Raw genomic sequence first — 18,926 nt, forward strand, 5'->3', positions numbered from 1 at the left:
TCCCCAAATACCTTTTAAACCGGATTCTGTAAAAATAACAACTATGAAATTGTCTGTGCTGGATTGAAATCTTATAATTATTCAGTTAAATTAGTTGCCTTCTTTGGGTGTGGCCAACTTTGCTTCGCAAGTATTCCATTTTCATGGAGCCAGTTTAAATACCATGGAATATGGCTTGTCTATTAGCTCAGAGTTGCAGTCACATAATTATCCCTGATGAAAAATTTACTTTTATGTTGTACAATTGGTCTGAAGTAACTAATTGCAACAAACATACAGCCTGAAACAGGTTAGAATTTCTGAGGATTCGCTGCAGCTGGTCTGATTCTATCATGGTCTGTACTGTTAAGGGGAGATGGTATGGCTTCACATGAATGGGTCAAATATTTACCTCCTTGTTTTGTGAATGTATCCTCTGCTTAAAGAGAATTCAAACCAACTGCTTGCTACATACTGAGGCTCTATATAGTTTTGAGGGGATGGTTTGAAGGATTTCAATCAATAATTTTATTTTTCTCTCAGCTTTCCAGTTTGTTTTGGGGAATCATTCAGATCCAGAAATCAGTGAACCCAGAAATGTCCAGAGTGTCAGAACTTCAATGTTGAATTTTGGGCTGATTTTGTTTTCAAAGAGAATTCAGAATATTGTTCCAAGAGGAGTTTAATCTTAAATGTTTTGTCTTCAATGTACAGATTTATAAATGGAAATGGTTTGTTGTTTTTAATATTGATGATTTTAAGAGTGATGGTTTGCTTGTCGTCGGCACAGGATGGTGATGATGTGTCCCATGGTGAGAAGTCTGGATCATGTGCACCCAATGATGAGGCTTGGGCCAAAACCAGGTCACTTCCACCGCCAACCCCTGATGAGATCCGAAAGGATTCGCTGTCGCCTCGGTCAGGAGTCATCCCAACTGGTAACTGTCTAGTGATCAGGTTGTGCTGGGAGAATACAACGTTGATGTGGGTATTTTCTCTTCCTGAATGTAGGAGGAAATTGGGTTTCAATACTGGACTCAATTAACCTTGCTTTAACCTGAAATTGGATTGTAAATTTCAAAATTAATTCCTCATGTAGCAAAGGTACTAGTTTCTCCTGAATGGGAAAATGATCATTAGCTTAAAAGACTCCGATGTAACAAGAGAAGACTGTATATAAATAGAGTATCTCGATTTCCTGAACCATTTATGCAGTCTAGGTTTTTTCCATGTACGTTGTAATTTACAATATGATTCTATACATTAAATTCTAGTGCTAACACCCTGGGAGAGGGATGTAACATTCCTGAACCGTTCACCAAAGTGTGGCTCGCCATCTACTGGTGAAGCTCTGAGTTCCTTGAAATTACTCGAATGGCTTTGAACATCAGCTGGTTTTGGGGCTTTGATTCTGTACCAAACAAAGTGAGCTGGGATCATTAATGTTAGTGAGCTTTATAATGATGGAATGTCAGAGCGCCAGCGTAAGGCTATCATGTACCTGCATAAGAGTACAACAGCTACCTGAATTCTCTAGCATCCTTAATGTAATAAAACACCCCAAGGTCCTTTACAGGAATCTTTATAAAATAAGATATGATGCAGAGTCACATAGGAGATTAGTTTGAGGGATGTAAAGCTTGATCAGAAAGGAGGTTTTAAGGAGTGACTTGACAGAGAAAAGTACTATAGAGGTGGATTTCTAGAGCTTGGGTAAACAGCGACTGAAGACAAACCACTAATGGACTAAAGACTATAGACAGCCCAAGAGGGACCAGGGGGGAATGTTCTATGTTTTGTCATGAAGCAGATCTATAGTAATTAGGTAAATTTGTCAAGTCCCACAAATACAGATTGCATCCTGGATTCAGATTAGGTTGAAGAGGAACTTGAATAAATTAAAAATGAGTATTCATGTCATTACAAATTCATTGTAAGTAACGTCCTAACTTTTTATAACAAACAGGAACAACCTTTAAACCTCCACAGAAGCTTCAGTCATCTTTTAAAGGCCCCAAGCTGAAAGAGAAGAGAATTCGAAGAACCACAATCATGGGACTCCCACAGCATGTTCAACAGGAACTAGGTCTGCATATTGTTCACTTACCAATTGCAAACTGCTGGCCAGTCAGACTCTTGTATTTCTTGATATATCTGTGAAGGAGTTGGATGTAACTGGGATAGAAAATATAGCAGATGTGGGCATTAGGTTGACTCTCACCGAAATGAAAAAGAATGATCATTTCCAATATACTCTATAGGAGCCTGGAGTGCAGAGAGCGTTTTGTGGCTGAAGACAGGGTCCATTTTGTTGTTTAGTTTGTGCTGCATTTGCTCGCTTCTACAGTGGCTTATATCTGGACATGGCCCCATGGCATTGGACAGATAAAGGCATAGTGAAGTTTGGGAGTGGTGAGGATTCTTGCTTCTGACCCCTTTCTCTAGTGTACATCACGAGGATTGATTGTATTGTTACAATATGCTGTGCCTGAGGAGTTCTCCATTCACTGGCTGTTGTGAGGGGTTCAGTGTAACAGCAGCTTCTCTATTGTTCCCTCACCCTGACCTCAAACTGTTAGAGAACACTCTTCAACCAAGGTTGAAGTTTGAGACTCTACGCTGAAGGTTGGCTAATTAAAATTTTAATTAGGGAACAAACCTAACATCTGAAGGTCACTGAGGATTCTGGGGAAGAATCTGATAGAGTGACATTCAAGTTCAGGAAGAAATATCGCAATAAGACTTAGAATCACTCTTTATGAATGATTTTTAGTATTAATTACTTTAGAAAATATTTAACTACAATTTGAAAGCCTGGAGCTATATTCATTCATGGGATGAGGGAGTCACTGGCTAGGCTGCATTTATTGCTCATCCCTAATTGCCCACAGGACAGTTAAGAGTCAACCACATTGCTGTGGGTCTGGAGGTATATGTAGGCTAGACCAGGTGAGGATAGCAGATTTAAGATTAGAGTGGTGCTGAAAAAGCACAGCAGGTCAGGTATCATCTGAGGAGCAGGAAAATCAATGTTTCGGGCAAAAGCCCTTCATCAGGAAACTGACGACAGGTTGGAGGATGGCAGATTTCCTTCCCTTGAAGGACATTAATGAACCCAGATGGGCTTTGTTTTTCCAGACAAGTGATATTGGTTTGATGGTCATCATTAGACTCTTAATTCCAGATTTTTATTGCATTCAAATGTTCGTTGTTTAAGCTCAATGTTGTATTTTTCCTCTGCAGTGCCTCACTGTAGTATAACACCACCACTCACTGAAAGATCCAGATTAATTGTCTCATGTTTAGTGGGGCAGGGGAATGAAGCAGATTGAGCTGACTCTTTACTCTCCCTCCCCAGTTAGAATTCCTCTCCATTTTTAATAAAGTCTCCATTTTAATAAAGTCTATTCAGTTCAATAGCTGTTTTTGAATTGTCTAACACTTGTATCTTATTTTAGTTAAAGGGCCAGTGCAGGTTAATCATAGATATGGTATTTGAGGTGGTATAGTAGCATGTGGTAAGGTCAGGAGAATGCTCCCACCTCAGAGGCTGCAGTCACATTCTCCAAGTTGTCTTTTTGTGCAATGTAGCTCACACTGTTGAAGAAGCCTCACCCCGTTGCTGCAGCAAATCCTCGTCGTGTATTTCTACCTTAAATAAGCCCTACTTATTGCAGCAGTTGAATAATTTAAGTTCAAAAATTCAGATAAATAACCTTTTGGTGAATGTTATTTCCCACATTCTCTTGGCCAGGATTGAATAGAATGTAGAAAGGTACAGCACAGAACAGGCCCTTCAGCCTACGAAAATTGTGCTGAGGATTAATCCTACTGGGCGGCACGGTGGCACAGTGGTTAGCACTGTTGCCTCACAGCGCCAGAGACATAGCGCCGGGTTCAATTCCTGCCTCAGGCGACTGACTGTGTGGAGTTTGCGCATTCTCCCCGTGTCTGCGTGGGTTTCCTCCGGGTGCCCCGGTATCCTCCCACAGTCCAAAAATGTGCAGGTTAGGTGAATTGGCCATGCTAAATTGCCTGTAGTATTAGGTGTAAGGGAATGGGCCTGGGTGGGTGCGCTCTGGCAGGTTGGTGTGGACTTGTTGGGCCAAAGGGCCTGTTTCCACACTAATCTAATCTAAAGTAAAATGAAATAACCTAACCTATGCACCCCTCAATTCACTGCTGTCCATGTGCATGTTCAGCAGTCGCTTAAATGTCCCTCATGACTCTGTTTCCACCACCACCACTGGCAACGCATTCCATGCATTCACAACTCTCTGCATAAAGAACCTACCTCTGACATTTCCTCTATACCTTCTTCCTAATATCTTCAAACTATGACCCCTCATCCCAGTCAATCTTGCTCTGGGGAAAAGTCTCTGGCTATTGACTCTATCCATGTATCTCATTACCTTGTATATCTCTATCAGGTCACCTCTCTTCCTCCTCCTCCTCTCCAGAGAATGTCTGCATTTTATTGACAAAAGTTTGCATTGTCTTATAGCCATGACAAAGTGTGAGGAGATAACTTTGCCTTTCTTCACTTGAGCATTAACTATTGCTTGTCAACAAATTGAGTTCTAAGCCATTTTTGGGTTTTCATATGGTTCTTTCTGTTTTGAAACAGGGTTTGGAAAGGGATCCCATGCCTCCATCCGTGCTGTGAAGGTGCCTGGTGATGACAGTGCTGGCATTGTCTCAGAATCCAGGGGAGAGGGAAATCATTGCTTCAATATAGTCCCACACTCGAGAGCAAGGGGCTCTTTGCGGTCTGTAACCTTTACAGATTCATCACAGGGAGCTACTGAATCAATAAGCACTTTAGAAATTCATGACCAACAGAACTGGGGACTGATAGATTTTTCCCAAAGACCAAAGTCATTAGCCGTTCCAAAATCATCCCCATCAAGTGAACTTCAAAACCCAGTTATGTCCATGTCACCTCAGGCAACGTACTTATCCAAGATAATTCCCAATGCAATACTGCCTTCTGCGGTGGATGTTGTGATGATCAACACCAGTCAGAATTGCCTGCGCACTGTCAGCAGGGACAGCTTAATATTCACCCCATCTCCTGCCTGTTCCCGATCCATCTCCCTCCAGAATTATGATGGCAGGGATTATGCTTCAAGTGATGCGTGGAGCCAATCTCAATCTTCAGAAACCATAGTGTCAAACAATTCCACTATCTCATCACAGGGAAATGTCCGGAATCATTCTGCGGAAAAGGTCAGAGAGAAATCGTGCGATGAACACAATCTAACTAATTCTGTTCCAGATTTTCGTGCAGATACCAGTAGGTGGGTTAATGCATGTTCTGCACAGAATGTTTCAGAAACCACTGAAGATACTCCTGCACACAATACCTCCAACTATCAAACTGATGAACTGAAAAGTAATGGTTTTGACAACCAACCACTATCTCCTGCAGAAAGCACCAGTAGTATTGTTGATGCATCGGATACACAGAGTGTAACAAGTGAGCGGTCAATCTCGAGAAGTCTGTCTGTTAGGAAAATGAAAAAGGCACCAGTTCCTCCGAGAAGAATCCATTCCTTACAGCAGAAGGAGGAGGAGCTGAACTCCAAACTTAAAGATGAAAGCTGTGTGTCACCTGAGGAAGATGATGTGTTTTCACCTGCACTCAGTGAAATCAATCGCATCAAACCTGAACCCTGTGTGGATTCTCCCTTCGCTGCTGCTAACACTCCAGCTCGTCATATCCCAGTGATAGCTAAAAGCCGGATAGAAGAAATGTCAAAAGGAAAGAGTAACATTCCTCCGGGAAGTACAAACTCACCCGACAAATCTGAGCGAACCATGTCACCATCGAGTGGATACTCGAGTCAGAGTGGGACTCCCACTATGGGCAAGGATTCCACATCTCCCTCCCCTCCTGCAGGAAGGTCCAAAACTGAGAGATCCACTTCTCTGCTTTCTCCAGAAGAGTCACTCTCCTCCTCTTCAGCATCGATATCATCCTCCATTTCTGAACGGGTTGACTTCTTTTCAATCCCTCCTCCACCATCATCACCTGCTCCACCCCCACCCACTGTAAAAATTGCAAAATTGCCACCATCTCTGTTATACTCCTGGGGACCAGCATCGATCCCTCCACCTCCTGCAGGACCAGCGCCATCACCTCCCACACGGAAACCTTCCTTCCTCTTCCCTGCAGCTGCCCATGCTGCTCCTGTTTCCAAGACAACATCCAATCAGGCTCCGCCGGTCACCACGACAACATCCAATCAGGCTCCACACGTCACCATGGTAACATCTAATCGAGCTTCACCTGTCACGATGGCAGCGTCCACACAGGCTTCACCAGTCACTATGGCAACATCCAATCAGGCTCCGCCAGTCACCATGGCAACACCTAATCAGGCTTCACCGGTCACCACAGCAACATCCAAACAGGCTTCACCAGTCACTACGGCAACATCCAATCAGGCTCCGCCGGTCACCACGGCAACATCCACTCAGGCTTCACCGGTCACCACGGCAACATCCAATCAGGCTTCACCGGTCACCACGGCAGTGTCCAATCAGGCTGTGCTGATCACTGCAACCATACCCTCATCAATCACTACATTGGTATCCAATCAAGCCCCACCGGTCACTGCGGCCACAGCTGCTCAGGCCCCTCCAGCCACTGGAACGTTTCCTGTGGCTGTCCTCTCTTCAGTCTCTGAAGCTGTGCATGCTTCATCTAACCCTGTGGACACATCCATCTCATCAGCACCTTCTACTGGACAACAGGAAATCATTCCAGTCGCAACAGAGCGCCTTTCACCCCCACCATCACCCCCGCCATCCCATCACCCTCCACCACCACCAAAGAAAGGAACAACAACTGGGACATCCTCACCCCCATCTTCCTCTATTTTAGAGCCCAAAAGGCTGTCAGGATTTGATTGGCCTCCCCCTCCTCCTCCTTTGACCCTGTCTGCCTTTCCACCCTCAACCGAGCCATTGTCTATGCCTGAGAATGCTAATGTTACCCATCAGGATGGGCAGGAGGCTGACTTCCTGTTTCCACCCCCCCCGCCTCCTTCCCTTCTGACAATCTCCGTGCAAGAGAAGAGATTTTCTGCGCAAGATTTACAGTCAGTGTCTCCAACCCCTCCCCCTCCAATACCCCTTGACAAACCATTGGAGAACACGATCCCAGGGCAACCTGCAACTTCAGAACCTTCGTCGCAACCTCTTCCACCTCCACTTCCTACAGAAACCAAACAGTCATCTGGGCCAAAGCCCTCTACTTCACCTGCAGCTGTATCAATGTCAAACCATCTTCAGCAGAAGCCCTTTGTTCTCCCAGGAACCCTGCCTGCAGATTCTCACTTTTCAAAAGTAATAACTCCGAAACCAAAGATGTCCAGTCAGGATTCTGAAAATAAATTGAATGTTCAGTCTTCACCTAATCAAAATGGCAGCGATCAAGGTGGGAAACCAATTGTCACACCATCTCTCTTACAGATGGTACGGTTACGTTCTGTCCAGATGAATACGTACATGCCTGGAGGGCTGGACAGCCAGCATCAAGTAACCAAAATCCAACCTGATTTGAAACCACCTGCCAAAACTAACGTGACTGCACCAAGCAAACCTGCTCGCAAGTCTCTAACACACCGTTTATCTTCCTCTTCTGATTCTGAATCTTCAATCAAACCTAACAGTTCTCACTCTGGAAAGAAACCGACAGCTGGTGAAGTTCACGGACAGAGTACATTTAAACCCCCTGATGATGGGGCTCCGCAGAAATCACCTGCCTCAACGGCGAGCTTCATTCTTTCTAAAAATGTAAGTCCCAAGAAGCTGATCTTTGAAACTCCTCGCTCCCCAGAGGCAGAAGCTGAAGTGAAGAGGAACTTTGTGGCTGAGCTCAACTCTGTCTCTGAACGAATAACCTCAAAGAGTGAATCCAAAGGTCCAACAGATGCACAGAGTAAAGCAGTTTCAGAAACCGTTTCTGCACAGAAAAAACCTGGCAGAATTCCCCCACCTGTTGCCAAAAAGCCTTTGTTTTTACCAAATGCGCACAGACCCCACGTTGCATCATCTAATGTAACAGAAACTCCACCAGCGCAGGAAATGTCTGGTTCCCATGAAACTACAAGTGACACCAAGGACGAGAAAGGTAACTCTTCATGTGAGAATTGAACTATGTTGGACAGCTTTGAATAAATGATTATAATTTGGGTCTGGGTGTTGAGTCAAAGACATTGGCTCCACAAATCGATATTGTGTAAATGTGACATGGAAAGAACATTTTAGGGTCTAGTGGTTGTTTTACAGTGTTGGAAGTCTGATCATGTCTAAGTTTTCAAAAAAGTTTTGTTATGAAGATAACATCAAACTGGTTGCAGTTGCTACTTCTCCAGTTTTCTCAGCATCCAGAAAGAAAGTGTAGTGATGTGAAAAGATCAACTTTAGGTTCTTAGGGAATATTGGTGAGTTTTGAGAAGAAATATAGCTCAGGTTGAGGTCCTGGATGTAGGTTTGCTCGCTGAGCTGGAAGCTTAGGGAATATCCATGACTTCAGTTACAGACCTGCCCAGTGTTAAAACATCTCACAACACCAGGTTATCGTCCAACAGGTAACCTCCTGATGAAGGAGTGGCACTCTGAAAGCTAGTGTGCTTCTAATTAAACCTGTTGGACTACAACCTGGTGTTCTGTGATTCTTAACTTTGTACATCCCAGTCGAGCACCGGCATCTCCAAATCAAGACTATCCAGTGTAACTGTGGACCCGTTTGTTTCTTAGATTCGGCTTTATTGTTGTTAATTTTTTTGAAAATTATTTGAAATAAAATGAGTCTTTTGGACTGTAGTGAGGTGGTTTAAGAAATAATGGTCATAAAAATATTAGTTTAATGTGTTCAAAGTGTTTGAGAATATATAAACATCCAAATGTGGAGCCAGAGGAGTTTACTCAGCTGCTTGGTGTACAAGATGATTAGGGGGTTAGATAGGGTTGACAGTGAGAACCTTTTTCCACGTATGGAGTCAGCTATTACAAGGGGGCATAGCTTTAAATTAAGGGGGGGTAGATATAGGACTGATGTTAGGGGTAGGTTCTTCACTCAGCGAGTCGTAAGTTCATGGAATGCCCTGCCAGTAGCAGTGGTCGACTCTCCCTCTTTATGGGTATTTAAGTGGGCATTGGATAGGTATATGGAGGACAGTGGGTTAGTGTAGGTTAGGTGGGCTTTGATCGGTGCAACATCGAGGGCCAAAGGGCCTGTACTGCGCTGTATTCTTCTATGTTCTATGTACTATGCTTGAGCCTGCACTGTCATGGCTGATCTGATTGCTGCCTACCCCTGATAACCTTTCACCCCTTGTTTGACAAGAATCTGTCTCCCTTGGTTTTTCGCAATATTTGAGGACTCTGCTTTCACCACCTGTGCAGGAAGAGAGAACTAAAAGTACTCAACCCTCCATGTGTTTGACTGTTGTCTGACTTAAATGGTTGACCTTTTTAAACAGTGACCCCTTGTTCCAGATTCTTCCAGAAGAAGAAACAGCTTCTCCATATTTGCTTTGTCAATGCCCTTTTAGCATCTTGTATACCTCCAATAGATCTCCTCCTATTCTTCTTAACTCCAAAGAATATAAACTGAAACTGCGCAATAATAAGACAAACTCCTCCTCTCTGGAATCAAATCTAGTGAACATCCTTTGAGCTGACTCCAATACAACTACATTCCTCCTCCAGTAAGGGGATCAAATCTCACAGCTCCAAATATTTACACGCTCCCACTTTCCTGGTGATTATGCATTTCCTGAATTCCTCCCTCCTTCCATTACTTGATTTGTAGCAATTTCAGGAATGTTCCTTGTGTGGTTTTGCAGTAAAGACCAATACCAAAACACCTGTTCAAATCATCTGCCATCTCTTTATTTCCTACTATTTATTCCTCAAACTCCCTCTCTATGGAACCAACACTCTCTTTAACACTTCTTTTTCAGATACTTGTAGAAACTGTTACAACTTGTTTTGATATTTCTTGCCAGCTTTCTATCACACTCTAAATTGTCTCTCCATATCAGACATTCATTGTATTCTCTGACCTGCCACCTATCTTTCACAATTATATGCTTTTTCTTTAACTCTATCTTTACATTTTTAGTTAACCATGCATGGTGGATCCACCCCTTGGAATTTTTCTTTCTGGTCAGAATCTACCTAATACTGTATTCTGCTTCATGCTCTCATCATTCTCCTTTTGTTTAAAATACTAGAGTCATAGAGACGTACAACATGGAAACAGACCCTTCGGTCCAACCCGTCCATACCGACCAGATATCCCAACGCCAATCTAGTCTCACCTGCCAGCACCCGGCCCGTATCCCTCCAAACCCTTCCTATTCATATACCCATCCAAATGCCTCTTAAATGTTGCAATTGTACCAGCCTCCACCACTTCCTCTGGCAGCTCATTCCATACACGTACCACCCTCTGTGTGAAATCATTGCCCCTTAGGTCTCTTTTATATCTTTCCCCTCTCACCCTAAACCTATGCCCTCTAGTTCTGGACTCCCCAACCCCAGGGAAAAGACTGTGTCTACTTACCCTATCCATGCCCCTCATAATTTTGTAAACCTCTATAAGGTCACTCCTTGGCCTCTGACACTCCAGGAAAAACAGCCCCAGCCTGTTCAACCTCTCTCAATCGCTCAAATCCTCCGAACCTGGCTACATCCTTGTAAATCTTTTCTGAACCCTTTCAAGTCTTCAACCTATTCTTCCCTCCCTCAGATTCAGTCAAGCTCCTTTTGCAGTGAGGGCTGTTTCTGATTTGGCACCAGTAATGGCTGAGAGAAAGTATATCAGCAAGAGTGTCTTTTGCAGGATATTGGTTTAGGATCACATTGCTTAGTGTTGTTGGTTTAGGATTTGATGACCATCTTGTCATAATAGTTAGCATCACGGATATCAGGAACCTAGCAAAACTGGAAACTTCGTACACTTGGTCCTATTTTCTGAATATATGTTCCTGCACTGAAAACAGTGGCAGGAAAAAAACCCACTGAACATAATCTTTGCCCATCCCCACCTTCAGCTGTTTTGTACTAATGAGTGAGGGAAATGATTCTATCACTCCAGTCTACAGTTCTTTGGTCCAAGTTTTTAAAACTTTTATGTTGCAGTGCCCCTATCTCTGAGCCAGGGGGCCTAGGTTCAGGTTAAGAGTGTGTACTAATGTCTGTGCACAGCTTGAATTATAAATATCTAAGGATCCCTTTGCTCTCCATTCAGTGAGTTGGTCATTATGTTAAAAGGAAAACGGAAAGAACTGCAGGTGCTGTAAATCAGAAACAAAAACAGAAATTGCTGGAAAAGCTCATCAGGTCTGGCAGCATCATTGGAGAGAAATCATGCTTACTGTTTAATGTCACATGACCCTTCCTCAGAACTGGGGTTCTGAACCTCAGGTCACTTGACCTGAAACATTAAGTATGATTTCTCTCCACAGATGCTGCTAGACCTGATGAGCTTTTCCAGTAATTTCTGCTTTGTTTACTATTTCAAAATAAATCAATTGACTCGCATCAGTAACTTTATGGAGTGGGATAAGAGGAATAGATATTGAAAGATGCAGAAATATTATTTCCAAACAGACATTTCTTTAACATAGAATTGTAGAGTCCCTACACTGTAGAAGCTGGCCATTAGGCCCATTGAGGCCACGCCAACCCTTCAAAGTACATCTCACCCAGACCCTTCCCCCTACCTTATAACCCCGCATTTCCAATGGCCAGTTCACCTGACCTGCACCTCTTTGGACTGCGGGAGGAAACCGGAGCACCCGGAGGAAACCCACAGAGTTACGGGGAGAACGTGCAAACTCCACGTAGACAGCCGCCCTGAGGGTGGAATTGAACCCGGGTCCGTGGCACTGTGAAACAACAGTGCTAACCACGGAGCCATCATGCTGCAGGGAACGAGAGGCAGTTAAGGAATGAATAGGTTCACTCAAGGACAAAGAAAGGAATTTGTGTGTGGAGCTGGAGGAAATAAGTGAGGTCTTTAATGAATACTTTGCCTTGGTATTCACAAAGGAGAATGAGATGGTGGATGTGGGTGATTCTCAAGAGCAGTATGTTGATATTCTGGGGCACGTCGGTATAAAAAAGAAAGTGTTCTAAGTATATACTCTCGCCCCATATAGTCCTGCACCAATTAGTGCTCTGCCCTTAAATGAATCTGAATCTCTGATCTCATGCCAGATGTATGTCTGCAATAGTCCCTTGTTCACAAATGTGTTTGTGATTTTAGCATTGTCTTCAGGTGTGGACCTTAGTTAATTAGTTAAGAAGGCTAGAATGTTCTCGAATTTAGAGTAAATGGTGCTATTCAAGTATTAGAACACAAATCAGCACAGTGTGTCCAGGAATAGTGTATACAATAGCACATGGTAACTATAACACTGTTGTTTATTTAAAAAATACATTTGTTGCTGTTAGTTACCATGAACTAGTAACCATCAATTCAGCAAAAGTGCAAATACAAACAGAAAAATACATTTTTCCGAGCCACTATATTCCTCTCATAGGAAACCATGCTCTCTTAAAACTGCTGTTCCCATTGACAGTTGTCTATAAATAATTTCACAAGAGTTAACAAGTTAAAGCAAATACTAAAGAGGAATTCTTGGGCAGATCCAGTAGAATAAAGATAGGAAAAGATAATGTGAAGTGAAAAGCAAGAACAAGTTATTCATAACTAGTCACAAGTTTACTTAACAGAATATTAACTTGCAAGATAAAATTTAATTCAGTTAATGTTTTAACTGTTAATACTGACATGTCTAATCCTTACAGTGGGGCTAATGTTCTGTTCAGCTTGCTCTGAGAAGATTTAGTGCTGGGAGCATTGAGAGTTAAACAGTTGAGCTTATTTGTTAGGTTATATCCTTGAGTGGGTTTCGGATCTTACATGGTGCAGACCATGAATCCTAAAGCCCTCGTTGGTGGATCGTTGTATTTTATTTTCTTACTCCGTATCATTGTTACTTGTAGAACTCTATTGATTTCAGCTTGAATCAATGCTGTCCTGGATCAAACTGATGCGATCCCACATAAATGAAACTTTGCCATCTCCTGATCCAGTCCCTGGGAAATATGATCAAATCATTTTCCTTAAAAGAGAGCTGGATAATTATTTGAAAGTGATGAAGTTAGAGGGCTATAGAAATGAGGCTGGAGAATGCGATGAGCTGGGTAGAGCCACAATGGGTTGAATGGCCACCTCCTGTCCTGGAACATTCTATGATTCTGTAAATCCCAGATTCTTTATGCTCTCAGTTGCAGCTTCTCTCACCCATCCTCCCCATCTAGCATTTTCTCTATCCTCCCCACAAGCCTGGTGTCCAGCTAAGGATTACACTCCATTGCTCTGTCAGTTGGATCAATGTGATTATATTATATTGAGGATTGGAGGGCGGCTAATGTTGTGCCACTTTTTAAGAAGGGTGGGTGGGAGAAAGCAGGAAATTATAGACCAGTTAGTCTGACCTCAGTGGTGGGAAAGATGCTGGAGTCTATTATAAAGGATGAAATTACGGCACATCTGGATAATAGTAACAGGATAGGACAGAGTCAGCATGGATTTATGAAGGGGAAATCATGCTTGACTAATCTTCTGGAATTTTTTGAGGATGTAACTCGGAAAATGGACGAGGGAGATCCAGTGGATGTAGTGTACCTGGACTTTCAGAAAGCTTTAGATAAAGTCCCACACAAGAGGTTAGTGAGTAAAATTAGGGCGCACGGGATTGGGGGCAAAGTACTAGAATGGATAGAGAATTGGTTGGCTAATAGGAAACAAAGGGTAGTGATTAACGGCTCCATTTCGAAATGGCAGGCAGTGATCAGTGGGGTACCGCAGGGATCCGTGCTGGGACCGCAGCTTTTTACAATATATGTAAATGATATAGAAGATGGTATCAGCAATAACATTAGCAAATTTGCTGATGACACAAAGCTAGGTGGTAGGGTGAAATGTGATGAGGATGTTAGGGGATTACAGGGTGACCTGGACAAGTTAGGTGAGTGGGCAGATGCATGGCAGATGCAGTTTAATGTGGATAAATGTCTGGTTATCCACTTTGGTGGCAAGAACAGGAAGGCAGATTACTACCTCAATGGTATCAAATTAGGTAAAGGGCTGTTCAGAGAGATCTGGGTGTTCTTGTCCACCAGTCAATGAAGGCAAGCATGCAGGTACAGCAGGTCGTGAAGAAGGCTAATAGCATGCTGGCCTTCATAACAAGAGGGATTGAGTATAGAAGCAAAGAGGTGCTTCTGCAGCTGTACAGGGCCCTGGTGAGACCACACCTGGAGTACTGTGTACAGTTCTGGTCTCCAAATTGGAGGAAAGACATTCTGGCTATTGAGGGAGTGCAGCGTAGGTTCACGAGGTCAATTCCTGGAATGGCAGGATTGCCTTACACGGAAAGACTGAAGCGATTGGGCTTGTATACCCTTGAGTTTAGAAGAGTGAGAGGGGATCTGATTGAAACGTATAGGATTATGAAAGGACTGGACACTCTGGCAGGAGGGAACATATTTCCGTTGATGGGGGAATGCCGAACCAGAGGACACAACTTAAAAATACAGGGTAGACCACTTAGGACAGAGATGAGGAGAAACTACTTCACCCAGAGAGTGGTGGCTGTGTGGAATGCTCTGCCCCAGAGGGCAGTGGAGGCCCAGTCTCTGGATTCATTTAAGAAAGAATTGGATAGAGCTCCTAAAGATAGTGGAGTCAAGGGGTATGGAGATAAGGCTGGAACAGGATACTGATTAGGAATGATCAGCCTTAATCATATTGAATGGCGGTGCAGGCTCGAAGGGCAGAATGGCCTACCCCTGCATCTATTGTCTATTGTCTGCCCCTGGTTGTGGGCCAAGGTGGGGGTGGGTGGGGGAGGGGGAGGGGGGTGTGTTCACTGAGTATTTCTGAGGGTTTGACGGAATTTTGGTTCCAGGAGCAAATGAGGGATTTTTCAGAAAATAAAAGGAAAACGCATTTGTATGGATTGTAGATTGGCCAGCTGGAAGAATGTCGAGTATATATCAAGAAACTTTGGTTGGTTGGATGTGACAGTAGAGTCCCAGAGGGATCTGAGAGAAGCCTTTAGCATCAATGATTTCAATATCAGGAGTGAAGCCACAATGGCTAGATTTACAGACTACACAAAGATAGGTCGGAAAGTATTTGTGAAGAAGACATAAGCAGTATATTGGTAGAATCAAAGTGTTACAGCACAGAGGAGGCCATTCAGATCATCACGTTTGTACCAGTTCTTCAAATGAGCATCATAGTTTAGTCTTCTGCCTAATCTCTGCGTCACTGCTCCTTGTTTCTGATTCAGTAATTGTCCAATGCTCCCCTTGAATGCCTCAATTGAATCTCCTTCCACCACATTTCATGGCAATTCATTCCAGGCCTAAATTACAGTGTGCAAAAGTTGTTTTTCTTGTACTACATGTTTTACAAATCACTTAATACCTATGCCCTTTTCTTCTTAGTTCTTTTTACAAGTGGGAAAAGCTTCTCTCTATCTACTCTACCCAGTCCCTTCATGATTTTGAAAACCTTTATCATATCTCTTGTTAACCTTCCCTTGAAGGAGAACAGTCCCAACTTCTTCAATCTATCCTCATGACTGAATTTTCACTTTCCTGGAACAGTTCTTGTAAATTGTTCCTGCACCCTCTCCAGTGCATTCACATCCTTCCTATAATGTGGTGCCCACAACTGTACCCAGTACTCCAGGTGTGGTTTAATGAGTGTCTTAGAACATGGACCAGAGAACCATAAAGCACAGGATCGGGCCCTTAGGCCCATGATATTGTGCTGAACATGACGCTAAATTAAACTAATCCCTTCTGCTTGCCTTTGAACCATATCCTTCTGATTCTTGCATATTCATGTGCTTATCTAAAAGTCTCCCAAAGGCCTCTATCATATCTATCTCCTTGTTTCAGATATTTCAGCTCTGGGGAAAAGATTCTGACCATTGACCCTATCTATGCATCTCCTAATTTCATAGACTTCTATCAAGTCTCCCCTGGGCCTCTGCTGCTCCAGAGAAAACAACCTGAGTTTTTCTAGCCTCTCCTTATAGCTCATGCCCTCTAAACCAGGCAGCATCCTGGTAAACCTCTTCTGCACCCTCTCCACAGCCTCATATCCTTCCTGTAATGTGGTGACCAGAATTGGACACCATGCTCTTAACTGTGGCCTAACCAAAGTCTTATACAGCTGCAATGTGACATCTTGACTCTTCTACTCAATTCCCTGACCAATAAAGGCAAGGATGCCATATACCTTCTTCACCATCCTACCTACTTGTGTGGCCACTTTCAGGGAGCTAGAGACTTGAACCCCAAGATCTCACTACATCAATGTTGGTCAGGGTCCTGCCATTAACTGTATACTTTTCCTTAACACTCGATCTCCAAAGGTGCAGCACCTCACGCAGATACGATTAAACTCCATCTGCCATTTCTCCTCTCCTATCTACAGCTGATTTATAACTCACTGTATTCTTTGACACCCACCGACACTATCCACAACTTACACTACAAGGTTTAGGGTGTAGGTTTGCTCACTGAGTTGTAGGTTTGATATCCAGATGTTTCATTACCTGGTTAGGTAACATCATTGGTGGCGACCTCCAAGTGAAGTGAAGCTGTTGTCTCCTGCTTTCTACAGCTCAGCGAGCAAACCTACACCCTAAACCTCAATCTTGCAACTACAAGCTTTCTAGCCCAGCCATCTACATTTCGATGCAATTCATTTATATGTATCACAAACTGCAGAGGTCCCGTATGGATTCCTGCAGAACACCGCTAGTCATGGACCTCCAGCCTGAAAAGTACCCTTCCACCACTACACCCTGCTTTCTGTGGGCAAGTTAATTCTGAATCCAAGTGGCCGTGGATCCCATGCACTCTTGTACAAGCTCAACATCACCACCTCCCTGCTCTTGTGATATATGCCCAGTTAATAAAACCAAAAACACAATATGCTTTAATTGATCTCTGCACCTGTCCTGCCACCGTAATGATCTGTGCATGTATGCACCCAGGTACCTCTGCTCCTGTACCCCTTATTTTGTATTTTCTTACATTTTGTTAGGAACAAAATTGAATCATCTCACACATCTGTATTGAATCTCATTTGCCACCTATCTGCCCACTCCATCAACTTGTCAATGTCCTTTTGAGTTCCACACTGTCAGTTTCATGGTTTACAAGTCTTCCAAGTTTTATGCTTTCTGCAAACTTTGAAATTGTTCTCTGTACAAAAAGATCCAGATCATTAATATAAATTAGGAAAAGTAAGGGTCCCGATTCTAACCCTTGGGGGATCCCACAACAAACTTTTCTCTAGTCCAAAAGATTGACCTTCTCTGTTTCCCCTCAGTCAGCCAGTTCTGTGCCAAGTTGCCACTGTCCATTTTATTTCATGACCTACATCTTATCCTCTCAAGTTTGTTGTGTGGCACTGTATCAAACACCTTCGACATCAAATAGCATTTTTTTCATCAACCCTTTCTGTTATCTCTTCAGAAAACTCCAGCAAATTAGTTAAACACTATTTCCCTCTTAGAAGTTGCTCTGAATTTTCCGAATCAACCCAACTTTCCCTTTATGACTATTAATCTTATCCAGAATAATTACTTCTAGAAGTTTCCCCACCACCGATGTTAAACCAACTGGTTTCTAATTGCTAGGATCATCCTTACATCCTTTCTTGAACAAGGCTGTATTTTTTTGCAATTCTCCAGTTTTCTGGCACCTCAAGTCTAAGGAAGACTGAGATCATGGCCAGTGCCTCTGAAATTTCTACCCTTACTACCTTCACAATCCTTGGATGCATCTCATCTGGTTTTGGTGCCTTGTCAAGTTGAAGTGCCAACAATCTATTCAAGACTACTTGCTTATTAATGTGGCAGTTTCCTCCTCTCAAAAGACAGATGCAAAGTATTTGTTTTGAAATTGAAAGGAATGGATCTGCTTTGTGAGGAGATTCTATTGCAATGGAATCAGTCAGTGCAGGAGGAGACCATTTGGCCTTCATGTTTTGCTTCCCTAATGTAATCTCTACAGGTTCTAGCATTTCAAGTTCATAGCCATGTTATCTTTCAGTGGATTTTAGTTTTCTGCCTGAATCCCTTTTTCAGGTAGCAGGTTCCTGATCCCCACTCCCTTTAAACTAATACAGAACCAAGGAACAGCTACATTGTCAGAGGTTTGAATGACATGTCAAATCAGGGTTTTAGAAAAGGAACTGTAGAACATACTGCACTGTTCTGGTATCAGTTATTAAGAGAAATGAGTTAAAGTCTTTATTCTGCTAAGAGATCATTGACCTGAAATGTTAACTCTATTTTTTGACTTAGACACTGCCAGAGCTGCTGAGTATTTTCAGCATTTTGTGATTTTATTTTCCACTTCAAGTACCTGCAGTATTTTGCTTATGGTTGTTTATCTGAGGCCCCTGCTATTCCTGATTAAAACAAGATATCCCACGGCATGACTCTGTGGGGGAGAGAGAGGCATGAAACATTGTGTTCTGGCCAATCATCAACACAAACCGATGATCTGTTCATGAATTATCACATTACTGTATGACATCATAGATTGGGTTTCCAATGTTGCAACAATGGCTACCCTTTAAAAACACTCATTTGCTGGAAAGCATTTTGGAATATTCTAAACCCATGTAAGAAGTCTTCAAATACTCTCTAATCCTTTCATCAATTACTTCAAAGTTCTACCCCTTAATTATTAATCGTGATGCTAATTGAAATAGTTCTTTCTTGTATTTCTTCCTAATAAAGTCCATTCACCTCAACAAATCTCCCTCAGCCACCTTGGTCCAAAGGCACAACAAAGCTGCACTGAGGGAAGATATTCCT

At 42.9% G+C, this 18,926-nt stretch overlaps 1 protein-coding gene across 5 annotated transcripts in view; it reads left to right on the forward strand.

Moving 5' to 3' along the window:
• Positions 1-18,926, forward strand: part of nhsl3 (NHS like 3) — a 278,490-nt gene that overhangs the window by 245,592 nt on the left and 13,972 nt on the right. For all 5 annotated transcript variants that reach the window (XM_072547896.1, XM_072547895.1, XM_072547897.1 and 2 more), the window contains exons 4-6: positions 770-917; positions 1,946-2,065; positions 4,607-8,119. In XM_072547896.1, the coding sequence (XP_072403997.1) occupies positions 770-917; positions 1,946-2,065; positions 4,607-8,119 (3,781 nt within the window). The remainder of the gene's footprint in view (positions 1-769; positions 918-1,945; positions 2,066-4,606; positions 8,120-18,926) is intronic.

This window comes from Chiloscyllium punctatum, chromosome 27 (assembly GCF_047496795.1).
Source record: "Chiloscyllium punctatum isolate Juve2018m chromosome 27, sChiPun1.3, whole genome shotgun sequence".
NCBI classification, from domain to species: Eukaryota; Metazoa; Chordata; class Chondrichthyes; order Orectolobiformes; family Hemiscylliidae; genus Chiloscyllium; species Chiloscyllium punctatum.